The sequence below is a fragment of the Pholcus phalangioides genome, unplaced genomic scaffold, assembly GCF_987345545.1.
Source record: "Pholcus phalangioides strain wild (caught in Gottingen) unplaced genomic scaffold, Ppha-v1.0 ptg000024l_1, whole genome shotgun sequence".
Lineage (NCBI taxonomy): Eukaryota > Metazoa > Arthropoda > Arachnida > Araneae > Pholcidae > Pholcus > Pholcus phalangioides.
Window position 1 is genome coordinate 24976731 of NW_028301616.1, and position 13312 is coordinate 24990042.

Consider the following 13312-nt stretch of genomic DNA (forward strand, 5'->3'; position numbering starts at 1 on the left):
TTTCATTTTTGTACAATGATTAACAATTTTTCCCCACATATGATGTACCCTAGTGTATATATGAGTGGATAAACATAGGTAGATTGAGGGTGAAAAGAGAAATCTACTTTGTATACCTACTCTCTTATCTCTATCCTCTTTTATCTGTACTTATCTATTATACCATTTTCCTTTCATTTTTTTTCCACTTTGTTTTCCTTCACCTTTTCCTTTTTCTAACATGCAGTGAGGTTAGGATAAGGTTGCTATATTTATTGTCCATTCATGAAATAGAGATCATCCAAATTTCTTGCCAGTACCTTGTAAGCAAAGGGGTTAAAGTAGGGCATGCAAGTTAATTGCACATATAATTCATACAATTAGTTTTATGTACATTATATAAAGCAAACAAATCATTTCACAGATACGAAGAGGGAGCTTAAAAAACCATGGTTTTAGTGGGTAGCCTTCCAACGTTGAGCATCAATATTAAAAGTAAAGGAAAAGCAGCATATTTTATATATATATAAATCTTGAGTGGATTATGCGGTGGCTGGTGAGAAACTTCAAATTATAATCAGATCAACTCATCAGAAATTCTGATTTCGGGGGGAGGGGGAAGGGATTTGTTAAAATAAACATTACTATTTATGTATATCTTATTAGTAAACTATGTCAAACTGTTGAAGATAAAGAAATTTTCAAGGATGAATTGTTATAATGCAATTATTTTCAGTTATTGAATAAATAGTAAGAAAAAACAATTCTTTTTTTCTTTTCAGTCATTGATTTCTGCCTTACAAAGAGTTTGGTGTGTGACCCTGAAACAAATTACACTTGCCTTCAGCTGGAATGGGCATCAAAAGCGAACTGTATTCAAAGAAAAGGTAAATCTTTTAATTCTTAAAATAGTTCTTGTTTGTGAAAGAAATTTATATAGTCTAAGTGTATTTTATGCATTCACAGTAACAGGTAACCAGTGATACTCATTCAAAACTACATTCATACTACATATAATGAATTCACTTAGTTCCATTAAAATAACTAAATTGCAAAAGCTGGTTTTTATTAAAATGTAAGAAATATTTATGGATTAATTTAATATGGGAAACATTTTTTATTTTAATTATTAGAAGTTTGAATGATTTTTCAAAAATTTTATTGTTTTTAATGTAAATGCTATTAAAACCAAAAAACCAGGTTTTTTTACCAACCCTGGAATGTGATTCTGGAACTAATTATTTTCATGACTTGCAAACGGTTTCCGGGTTATTAGGCCATGGTCTAGGAGATTTTCTCCCTGACGTTTCGCCCACATCTGTGGCAGGCATCATCTGAGGTTATTTGGACGTAAGTCTCCGCGGCAAGCGAGACAGGCTTCGTACATCTACTGTCATCGACTTGTTCTCTATATGCATTTCTGAGACTTGATCAGCCACAGAAGAACCGCATTGGTTGGCTTGTGTTGATGTGCTGTGCGCCGATTGGCTGCAAGAGTGGTGTCTGGCGATGATTGGCTGTCGTGGTCATTTTCTCTCTGGCATTCATCGGGGGCACATCTCGACTCTCTGTGCCGCTGAAGTACCAGGACCCAAGTGGGATGCACCTTCATCGTCTCCTCCTTTCGATTCATGTTGTGGTGCTTGAATATCTCAATGGCTTCTCTATGAAGACGAGCATGGTAGTGCACCTCAGACGATATTACCTCGGTCTTTTCAAATTTAATTTTGCGGCCTGTTTCCCACATATGTTATGCAACGGCTGAACTTTCCGTTTTACCCAGGCGGCAGCTCCTCTGGTGTTCCTTTATTCTTGTAGCAGTACTTCTTTTTGTTGTTCCTATGTATACTTTTTCACACGAGCATGGAATCCTGTAGACACCTGCCACTCACAGCGGGTCTCTCGGATCTTTTGCCGAGAGTAGCAATTGTGCTAAGTTTCTGGTGGGTTTGAAAATGGGCTTGATGTTGAACTTTTCCAAAACTTTACCGATTCGATCGGTGACCTTCCGAATGTAAAGTAAATAGGCTTTGGCTCGGGGTTCCCGATTTCCTTCATTACTATTGTTGTTATTTTCCAGGCGCAGTCGTATGGCTCTCTGAAACTCTTTTTCCGAATAACCGTTAGCTTTGAAGGCCTTCCGTAGATAGATCAGTTCTGTGTCGAGATGTTGCAGCTCACAGATACGGTTAGCACGGTTTAACAGTGTCTTTATCACGCCTCTCTTCCGTCTCGGATGGTGGTTGGAGTTTTTGTGGAGGTACCGGTCGGTATGCGTCGGTTTCCTAAAAACGCTATGCCCTAAGCGGTTGTCATCAGTTCTGTTCACTAGAACATCCAGAAATGTTAGTTGTGAATTTTAGTTCGTGAATTCTGGTAGTATGATAATTGAAGCATCTGCATTAAGTTTCCTGATTGTGCGTCGTTCTTTTGCACTGATGTTGCTGGGAAGCTTGGGTATCTTTTTGAGAATTCTAGATGTTTCGATTCTGATGTCTTCAGCTTCTTCTTTAAGCAGCGTTCTTATTGCAGCCTCCACATTCGCAATGATGTTCTCCACTGGGACGGCCAGTGGTGTGATGGCAAAATTTCCCCCCTTTGCTCAGGATAGACGTTTTCTCTGTTGAGAGTTCTCTGTCGGACATGTTTATAACAATGCGATCCGTAGCGATTGATGGCTTCGTTACGTAGACGATACATTTGTGTTATGGCAGCACGGGGACCTCGAACTACAAAGATTCATGGAACATCTCAACAGCATTCACCCAGCTATAAAGTTCACAATGGAAACGGAGAAAAATTCACAACTAGCGTTTCTGGATGTTCTAGTGAACAGAACTGACGACAACCGCTTAGGGCATAGCGTTTTTAGGAAACTGACGCATACCGACCAGTACCTCCACAAAAACTCCAACCACCATCCGAGACAGAAGAGAGGCGTGATAAAGACACTGTTAAACCGTGCTAACCGTATCTGTGAGCCGCAACATCTCGACACAGAACTGATCTATCTACGGAAGGCCTTCAAAGCTAACGGTTATTTGGAAAGAGTTTCAGAGAGCCATACGACCGCGCCTGGAAAATAACAACAATAGTAATGAAGGAAATCGGGAACCCCGAGCCAAAGCCTATTTACCTTACATCTGGAAGGTCACCGATCGAATCGGTAAAGCTTTGGAAAAGTTCAACATCAAGCCCATTTTCAAACCCACCAGAAACTTAGCACAATCGCTACTCTCGGCAAAAGATCCGAGAGACCCGCTGTGCGTGGTAGGTGTCTACAGGATTCCATGCTCGTGTGAAAAAGTATACATAGGAACAACAAAAAGAAGTACTGTTACAAGAATAAAGGAACACCAGAGGAGCTGCTGCCGGGGTAAAACGGAAAGTTCAGCTGTTGCATAACATATGTGGGAAACCGGCCGCAAAATTAAATTTGAAAAGACCGAGGTAATGTCGTCTGAGGTGCACTACCATGCTCGTCTTCATAGAGAAGCCATTGAGATATTCAAGCACCACAACATGAATCGAAAGGAGGAGACGATGAAGGTGCATCCCACTTGGGTCCTGGTACTTCAGCGGCGCAGAGAGTCGAGATGTGCCCCCGATGAATGCCAGAGAGGAAATGACCTCGACAGCCAATCGTCGCCAGACACCACTCTTGCAGCCAATCGTGCACAGCACATAAACACAAGCCAACCAATGCGGTTCTTCTGCAGCTGATCAAGTCTCAGAAATGCATATAGAGAACAAGTCGATGACAGTAGATGTACGAAGCCTGTCTCGCTTGCCGCGGAGACTTATGTCCAAATAACCTCAGATGATGCCTGCCACAGATGTGGGCGAAACGTCAGGAAGAAAATCTCCTAGACCATGGCCTAATAACCCGGAAACCGTTTGCAAGTCATTTAACGCCGGCCACGAAAGCCTCAGACAATAATTATTTTCATTCGCAGAAGTATTACTGTAATTTTTATTATTCTCGGAGGCAACAGTATACCAAGGTCTGTATTAGAAAGGATGAACATATGTACGAATGGAAAAACTTGTAACTTTTTTGCTTTGTTTAGAAAGAGACATAAAGTAGATTTATATTCGTTACTTTGGTTAATAAAAAGTTTCATTCAAAAAACTAAAAAAAAAAAAAAGAAGCAGTTGGCAATTTATTAGTTTTGTGATATTTTTCTTTGCATTTTAAAATCACTATCACTGCATTCTGGTTTCCTAAGTTTTAATCTTTTCGAAAACATTAAAATTTCTTTCTTCATTATAAAACTGCTTATCATTAAACTGCTTGCTGCAGTGACAAAACAGTTTTCATGTCTTTATTTTGATTAAAATTTCAATTTTATTGTATAACCTCAGACAATTTGTTGGGAGATTTTTTTCAATAGCTCTGAAAAAATTAGAGAATAGCTGTCTTGACATTCCATAATTCAATCAATTAAAAAATTTTGTAGTAGATATGGGGTGTTTTAATTCAAATTTTGAATTTTAAATCTCTCATTTTTATAATTAAAACTTTGGTCAAAACTGTTTTAATCTTTTTTGTGATGTAGGACGAGCTGGTAGAGTTGATATTGGCAGAGTATATCGAATGGTTCCTAGTGAATTTTATGAAAAATGTCTCCCTGATTACAGTATTCCAGAAATGAAAGTAAGATGAGCACATAAAATCAAAACCATTGAATTAAGCATAGAACCTATATAATCATTAAAAAGATGATATAATCAGTAATTTGTTAAGTGTTTCTCTGTCAAATTTAGCGTTGTCCATTGACTCAAACTGTCCTTCAAACGAAGAAGTTGAGCTTTGGCCCTCCACAACGTGTTCTGGCTCTAGCACTAGATCCTCCTACTGAGTCAGATATCGAAAATGCTATTTTGAATTTGAAAGAAGTGAGTTCTTCTGTTTATGTTTATAACTTGTTTATTTTAAAATCAAAGTTGCTTTTTTTGTTCCAATATTTTTTTATTTTACATTTTTATGCTTAGGTTGGTGCCTTAACAGTCACACTGAATGGTGTTATTTGTCAGCATGATGGGGATCTCACATTTATTGGTCACGTGATGTCTTTATTGCCCCTTGATGTAAATATCAGCAAACTTATCATATACGGTTACATATTTGACTGCCTTGAGGAATGCATAATAATTGGTATGTGTGACATTCGGCACTTTGAAAAATTCTAAATTAGTAGCATCGATGTTGGAATTTTCACAATTATTTTCCTCATAACTATGACTTGTTTTAATATATATAAATGTAAGTGAAATTTTTGTATTTTCAGCTGCCAGCTTATCATTGAAAAGTTTCTTCTCCAAGCCTTTTCAGAAACATCTAGATTCATACAAGTAGGAGTTCAAATTATAAAAAATAATAATGGTGGAAAAAATTGTACGTACAGTAAAACCTCTTTTAACAGTCACCTCTCAGATGCAGTCACCCTCTTTTATGGCCAAATAATATTAAAAGTGTGCATTTCACCTTGATTAACTGTCACCTCTCTTTAACAGACAGATATTGTTTGTCCCACTGGTGTCTGCGAAAGAAAGGTTTTACTATATTGTAATAGTGGAGTAGGATTGGGGATCTTGATAATCAAGAAGTGAAAAACTAAAGCCATCTCAGATTGCTGAAAACTCATACCGTTGAGAAAAACAAGAACTGTATTAGATAGGGGTTCTTCATTACATGGCCACAAAGTTTTGTGAACAAATCTGCCATATGGGGGATTACAATGTAAACAACCCCTTTATAACCCCAACTTGTTGCAACACCAACTGATGTTGGATACTTTTTAAGAATTTCCCCAAATTTTTATCTTTTCTTAGCAAGAAACTGATCAAGAGGTTCATAAAAATACAAGTTTAATTGCTAAATATTGTGATAGTAAACTGTTTATAGCACCAAAAGAATTCCAAACAGATCATGCCAGTTTGTGTTTGACTATACTTAAAAAAAACTACTGCTCAAAGTTTTGTCTTTGGTATAAATGTTAGTCCCAGCTAAAAAATATGTAATACCTTTTTTGTATTTTTAGGTCAAAATTATCATGGGCTAATGGGACATTCAGTGACTGCCTGGCTTATTACCATGCATATAAGGTTTTATATAAATTTTGGTTTCCCTATTCAAAGTGTGTCACCATGCTGTGCTCTCAGATTCATTATAACCTATATCTGCTTTTGCCTAACTATGTGTCTCTTACAGATATGGAAAAATCTAGCGAATAGTGGCCAATTTCAAAGGCCTGGTAGCTCTGAAAGAATATGGGCAGATCAGCACTTTATACAGCTCATAAGAATCAGAGAAGTAACTCACTGATATATTCTTACTTCATTTTTTTTTAAATGTGTTTTAATATGGTGTTGGCCCTTCAAAATAGTTACACAAATATATGTATGCAGGGGTCATTATCTCTTTTAAAAAAGTTTTCATAAGCCCCATTTATATGTGCAATATTTTTGTAGCATTGGGAGTTCCAGCACCCACTTGACGGCTTTTTTCCTTCATAAAGAAAGAAATAGGGAGCGATAATTGGTGAAAAGTCTTGAAGCAAGTTTAAACCCACTTTTTTCATTTCCCATCTAAACAGGGCTATAGATTTGCCAGTCCAAAAGAGTCACGTGCTTTAACTCTTGTGTAATGAATATCTCATTATACTCGCAGACCTCCTATTTTTTAGAAATGTCCTCCTGTTTTCCTACTTTCGTCGCAGTTGCCCTATTTTATTCCAATTCTTTCCTACTATTCCTATTTTATCCCTTCCTTCCTTTTATTTACGGCCAATATCTCACTACGAAAATTCTGATAAACCGCAAAATGTCACTGCTTTCCGTCCCTTTTTGACATGCTTTATTCACAACTCGCTACTGAAAAAGAGAGGGAAAAAAGATTTTTTTTTCAGTTCCACGGGAGCAGGGAATGACGATAACTATATCTTTTCGCCCCCGTGCCGCACAGTGGTCCAAATCGGGAAATTACCTGGAAAAAAATAAAAAATGAAGTTTTTGCTTCGGAGTAAACAACCATATGGGTGGGTAGAGAAATGTCTGGTGCATCTTGAGGTGATATTTGTGTACATCGGGGGGGGGGGTCAAAGGAGGGTAATGACTGACTCAGATGGGGCTCTCGCCAAAATGTGATGAAAAGCTTAACTTCCCTAGGTTGTCATTCGGTTGCATTTGAGTGGAACTATACAAATGCAAATATACAAATACAACGCCACAACAGGCAAATTGCCCAACGAGGTGGCTGACTTAAGAACATCATGGATCCCCGAACCATTTTTTTGTAGGCCCTACCTACTACTACTACACCACACATTAACCCCCCTCCCCCCAGCGGAACCCCCCAACGAATCGGTACGTGCAAGAATGTGCGTGTATGTGTAGTGAAACCTGACAAAGTTTTTTTGTTGTTTCTCTGTAATGCTTGTTATGTGTAGTGCTGCCATCTGCCACTAGTTTTCAAACTATGAGTGAAGTGTTATGATTGAATGATTTATCGTTGTAGGACTGTTGCTCTCTGTGGCGAGACTTTTTAACGGGGAGATCGGCTCGCATTTGCGCCTTGAAGTTGGGAACCACAGAAAACCAACTTCAGCCGACCACAAAAATAAATGAGAGAAAGTTTATATGAAATTCTTTTTGCTATTCATTTTTAGTTCTCTGTCCTTTTCGGTTCGTTATTTTCCAAGCTCCGGGAAGAGGAAATAATTTTCGTAATTCGTCCTTGAAGTTTGGCTCATTTTTGAGTAGTTTTGAGCACAAAAAGTGAGTTATAAAGAAAGTTTAACTCTGTTCAATCGTGAAATGTTTTTTCGGATGTTCTGCATGTTGTTCGTGAACGTTTTGCATTATGCATAGCCGCCCCAACCGCCCCTTTTTTACGTAAGAAATTTTTGAAATGGCCTTGTGTGACTCGTCTAGAGTTGTTTGACGTTATTTGTGCTAGTGGTGCGTTTAGGTTGCCTTTTAAAAAGTCTGCAGACCTGTTAATCCAATATATTGATGAAAAGTCAAAATTTGAACATACCCTGGAAGTCAAGAGTAGTAAGTTTCATTTGAAAATCAAATGTTTCATCCGTTTCTTATCAAAAAAGTGGAGATCTAGTAACAAGACCTTGACACGTTTCCTCGACAAAAATTCAGCATGGTTACAAGGGAAAATAGCTATTCCAACCAAAATAGTCTAGAAAGATCGGAGAGCAGACCTCAAAAAATTTTGAAGATCAAAAAATCTCTTGGAGAAACATAGAACCAGCGAGTTGTGCTGTGCAGCATAAGCCATCCGGCCAACGTACGGCCTCTAACATGAAATAGATGTCGAAAAATTTAGAGAATTTGCAAACACTACTACAAAGCTTCATGTGCAACTTTACAGTTGGTTTTACATGCCAGTTACTGTTCACAAAGTTTTGGTTCATGGTGCAGATGTTATACAACATTTGCTATTTCCCGTTGGTGAGTTGACGGAGGAAGCACAAGAAACCAGACATAAAGACTATAAACAAGCCAGAGAATATAGATCAAGAAAAATTTCACGACAAACAACTAATGAAGATTTGATGAACTATCTTCTTTATATCATCAGATCATCTAATATCTTCTATAAGAGAACTACCCACAAAAAGCTGCCTTAAAAAAGGGGAGCATTGCAAAAAGAGGTTTTGACTTAGCTAAAATTTAGCGGGAGAAAAAAGCACATCCTCAGAGTCTTAGTGATTGACACTACACATAAGGTGGGTGCGGTTTATCTAAATTTTTAATTTATATACAAAATTACTGTACATAAACGTAAATTTATTCTGAGAATGAAATAATATATATTTTTAAGTATTTGTAGTATTGCGAGTATAAATTTGTAAGTATTTAATAATCAGTGGAGTTTGGTTGTTTGTTATGAAAAATTTCATTCCGACTTAAAATGTTCAATCGGTGATCAAGCCCACAAATCATAGATTTTGTTTATTTGCACTGTTTATTTTTATTGTTTTGTGTTATAAGAGAATAATTTATTATTTTTTGAGTGAAAATCTTGATTTTTTCCATATTAAACTTCAATTAAGTGTCCCCCTCCCCCAAGTTTTCACGGCACTATTTTGTTTACAATGTGCTTAGGTATTACTATTATTTTTTAAATATTATTCGTAATAAATATGAAGCAAAAAGAATTTTTCAAAAATATTCATTAGTTTTCGAGAAAACATTTTTTTCCTCCTAAATTCGCTATATTGACCACTGTGCGCCGTATAGTCAAAGTGCTAAAAACTGAAGTCCAGTAGGGAAAGCGAATCTGTTTGGGAGATTGGTTACCGTAAATATCGGTTGGCCAATCACAGCCAACGTAAAGTGTTGTAGTGAGCTGTATTGCGCTCTGTAAGAAACAGTGCTTTTCTTATTGGTGAGTGAATGGCGTGTCGCGCTGGGTGATTCACATTGCGCGAAGCATAGAAAACCTGCTCCTAAGAAAACCCGGCTTTACGGGACAGAGCCCGAGCCCCGTCTGGCTTTACGGGGCGGGGGGACGAGCCGATTAGCCGCACGCTAAACCCCGTTTTTTTTTTTACCTTCAGAAGTAACTTTCGAGTTTCTTTATCTTCGGAGTAAGTATTACGTCTGCATTGATGGTGGGGGAGGGGGGAAGGTGTTCCGATTTGATGACGGACAGGGGTGTTAGGGTGATGTTTACTTCAGCACCCACCCTTTCTACAAATATGAAATATTCTTAATGGCATCTTACTCGGTGCGCCAAAAACTTTTTGCTAGTTTGTGGGCACCTGAACTAACATTCTCCCTATTGAGTCTTCTACAGAGCCACTTTAGTGATCTCTAAATACTTAGCAATACTTAGCGGATCCAAGTGTCACGCATCATACAAGTGATCAGTGATTATGCCGCAGATCACTTAAGTAATTTGGGAATGGGCCGCGAATAACTTGAGTGTTATAGAACAGCACTTGTGACCACGCCAGTGCTCTAAAACTGTGCCACACATCACTCAAGGGATCTATAAATGTGCCACGGATCGCTTAAATGGTCTGGAATTATGTCACGGGTCACTTAAGCAATCTGTAAATGTGCCACTTGGTTCATTTTTACAAAATTAGTTTTGAAAGGGACAGGCCACATTTGGGCCGTTCAGGCAAAGCCTCCTAGAAGAACAAGCCGTAATGTATCACTCTGCCGAGGTTATGACGTCACAATCCGGGTCCTTAGCATAGCTATTTTGGATGTTTTTAACGAAGCACGCCACGTGCATTTATCGTCATATTTGATTTAAATTCTTTAAGTTTTTAATATTTATTTTACTATTTACTTATTGTTATTGCTTTTTTATTTGTTGTAACACATTAGCGGGAGATATTTTGTTTAAATAATTGTAAAAAGGAGCCGAGAACTTTGATAATCATCAGACGACAGGTAAACAAAAGGTATGTAGCTATTTGTACACAATTCAGTCAATACATCTGAAATATTTATTTTTTCTGACTTTATTTTGCGTTATTAATTTGAAAGTAGATATGTTCGCTGCTGTTTAGTGTCGAAATTTTATTTCCTCCTGCATTGAGAGCAGTTTTTATCCACTTGTTTAATCATGGGGGCACATTTTTCAGATCTAATATATAAACATTTTTTTTAATATTGAGTAAATCACATTTCTCAGGTCTGTAATTAAAAATACAAATATTAATGTGCTCAGTGACGTGCAATTTAATGAAGGGATAGGCTACTTTTTAAATAAATAATATAGTTTGCAAATTCAACTTGCATTTTAAACCATTAAATTTAAGTGTGAGTCATCTCCCTGTGTAAGCATTCTTGCACTATTCAGAATATTTTATAATTCAATAATTTTGTTGCCTATATGCTGAATATTATAAATACTACACCTATAACATTTTAAATTTTCTTTTAGGTGTCTCGGTGCTGCTGTGTTTGCAGCGGTAGGTCAAACTGCAAGGGGAAGCGAAAGACCGAATGGAACCCTCGTTGTACTGAGAAAGGAACGACAAAGTTGCCAATTAAAAGAAAGTCACCAGAGGAAAAATAATGAAATCAATGAAAAGCAATTCAGAGTGTCACTGGCTCGCTCGATAATCATCTTGTAGCTGAGTCTTCTTATGAGTGGTTCCTAGGAAAACACTCAGAGTACTTCATGGTAAAATAAGTGAATTTATCCTTTCTGCGTGAATAGTTGGAACTGAGTTTTATGAAAGCTGCTCGCTATTACTCAGAAATGATATTATGGACATCAATATTTTATTTCACCAATCCAGCTTCATATCGCTTTGTGAGGAATTCAAATAAACTGATACTACCTCAAGCATATTACTTCAAGTATTGCTACAAAAAGTAGGTGTCCTAGCATATGGTACAGAATTCAAACGTGAAACATCTAACACGAAAAGTGCTAAGTTGTGAACTTCTTGAAATTGAGAAGTTAGTTGGTTTGATAATGGCCAAAATTTGTGTAATTATTATTTTAAGCTTGGAACATTTTATAAGAAAGCTCCAATTAAAAGTTTGACATCAGTATAATATTCAAAGGTAAAATATTCAAGGTAAGTCTCTCATTATTGTATCAGAATAATATCTAAAGTATTCCTGAATAATTACACAAAAACTAAAAATTGTAACTTTAACACCAAATCTTCAATTATGGGGTCTCGTACCTTTTAACATTGTGGAAAACTATACTCTAATAGAAATATCATTAAAAATACTATTTAACCATCGAGTTATTCCAAATTTTTTACACATGTTCTTGATTGTATGTGCTATCCTATGCTGGTATAAAATTTTACATATCTTAGATACTTAATTTTTTGTGAATTTTCAAAAAAAAGCATTAAAACAGCTTGCATGCATGATAAAATACCATGACATCAATGCAATTGATTAAAAATAAAGGAAACTGTTCAATTCATGAAATAAAGCAAAATGTTGAGATTTTATTGACTCAATCTTATTTAAAATTAAATTTTAACTAAAAATTTTTTGGAATTTGAAATTTAAGTTTTAAAATTTAATTTTAAATAAGATTGAGTCAATGAAATCTCAACCTTTTGCTTCATTTCATGAATTGAAAAGTTTCCTTTATTTTTAATCAATTTTTATTCAATTACATTGATGTATTTTATCATGCGCGCAAGCTGTTTTTAATGATTTTTTTTTTTTTTGAAAATTTACAAAAAATTAAGTATTTAAGATACGTAAAACTTTATACCAGTATAAGATAGCACATATAATCAAGAACATGTGTAAAAAATTTAGAATAAATCAATTGTTAAATAGTAATTTTTTTTTTTTTTGAAAATTTACAAAAAATTAAGTATTTAAGATACGTAAAACTTTATACCAGCATAAGATAGCACATATAATCAAGAACATGTGTAAAAAATTTAGAATAAATCAATTGTTAAATAGTATTTTTAATATTTCTACTAGTGTATAGTTTTTGCCATGCTTAAAGTAATGACACCTCATAAAAGAACTCTTCGATTAAAAGAAACTTGCTTCTATAAAACAATTGTAATATTGCATTGAATAGTTTATTTTTTAAATTTGGAGTATTTTAAAAAAAATGTGTGTGCGCATTTTGAGTAGACATGAAAAAAATGTTTTGCATTTTTCATGAGATATATTTTTAATTTTGAAACCTAATATTTAAAAAAAACATTGATCCCATGTTAACATTTTAGTTGAATATTTATTTCTAAGTGTTCACAATTCACCATTTAAAATTAGAAACTAAAATTTATTTTATGGAAATTTTATAAATGAGTGCAACAAGAGACTTTTCATAATGTGAAATCCCATCAGGATTTTGAAATGTGTTTTCAGAGTTCCCCTCATAGATTAATAAATTTGAACATTTACAAAAATTTTATGTTTAGAGCAGCAACTAATTTCCCTTTGAATTAGAATTGATAATATGAATGTAGCTCAGTGAATAAAAAATATTTTAATGACATTGTGTTGTTTTTATTTTTGTACATTGCCAGTGTATCCTTTTATTTTAAATACAAATTGTAATGCCATATAAATAAAAAAATTAAAAGTCAAATATATATTGCCTGATTTTTCAAAAATATTTGCTTTGGAGCAAAAAAAAAAACACCTAGAAATACGTGTTGGCAGAGAATTTGTGAAACCTCTATTTTTTTTAATAATTGTTAAATTACCTCTTTTTATAATTTCATTATTCATTAATTTAACATTCAGTGTTTTCTGTATACCATACTAGATAATAATTGCAATAAAAAAATCAATTTTTCTTTCTAATTGTCAAAAAATACATGTTGGTAGCGGGTTTTAAATGCGA

At 35.3% G+C, this 13312-nt stretch overlaps 1 protein-coding gene across 1 annotated transcript in view; it reads left to right on the top strand.

Annotated features, from left to right (window-relative positions):
* Positions 1 to 13312, top strand: part of spn-E (tudor domain containing 9 protein spindle E) — a 79104-nt gene that overhangs the window by 29259 nt on the left and 36533 nt on the right. Inside the window, exons 13-19 of the mRNA XM_089251349.1 lie at positions 762 to 866; positions 4539 to 4636; positions 4747 to 4878; positions 4975 to 5137; positions 5271 to 5334; positions 6024 to 6087; positions 6194 to 6295. Coding sequence (XP_089107475.1) covers positions 762 to 866; positions 4539 to 4636; positions 4747 to 4878; positions 4975 to 5137; positions 5271 to 5334; positions 6024 to 6087; positions 6194 to 6295 — 728 coding nt within the window. The remainder of the gene's footprint in view (positions 1 to 761; positions 867 to 4538; positions 4637 to 4746; positions 4879 to 4974; positions 5138 to 5270; positions 5335 to 6023; positions 6088 to 6193; positions 6296 to 13312) is intronic.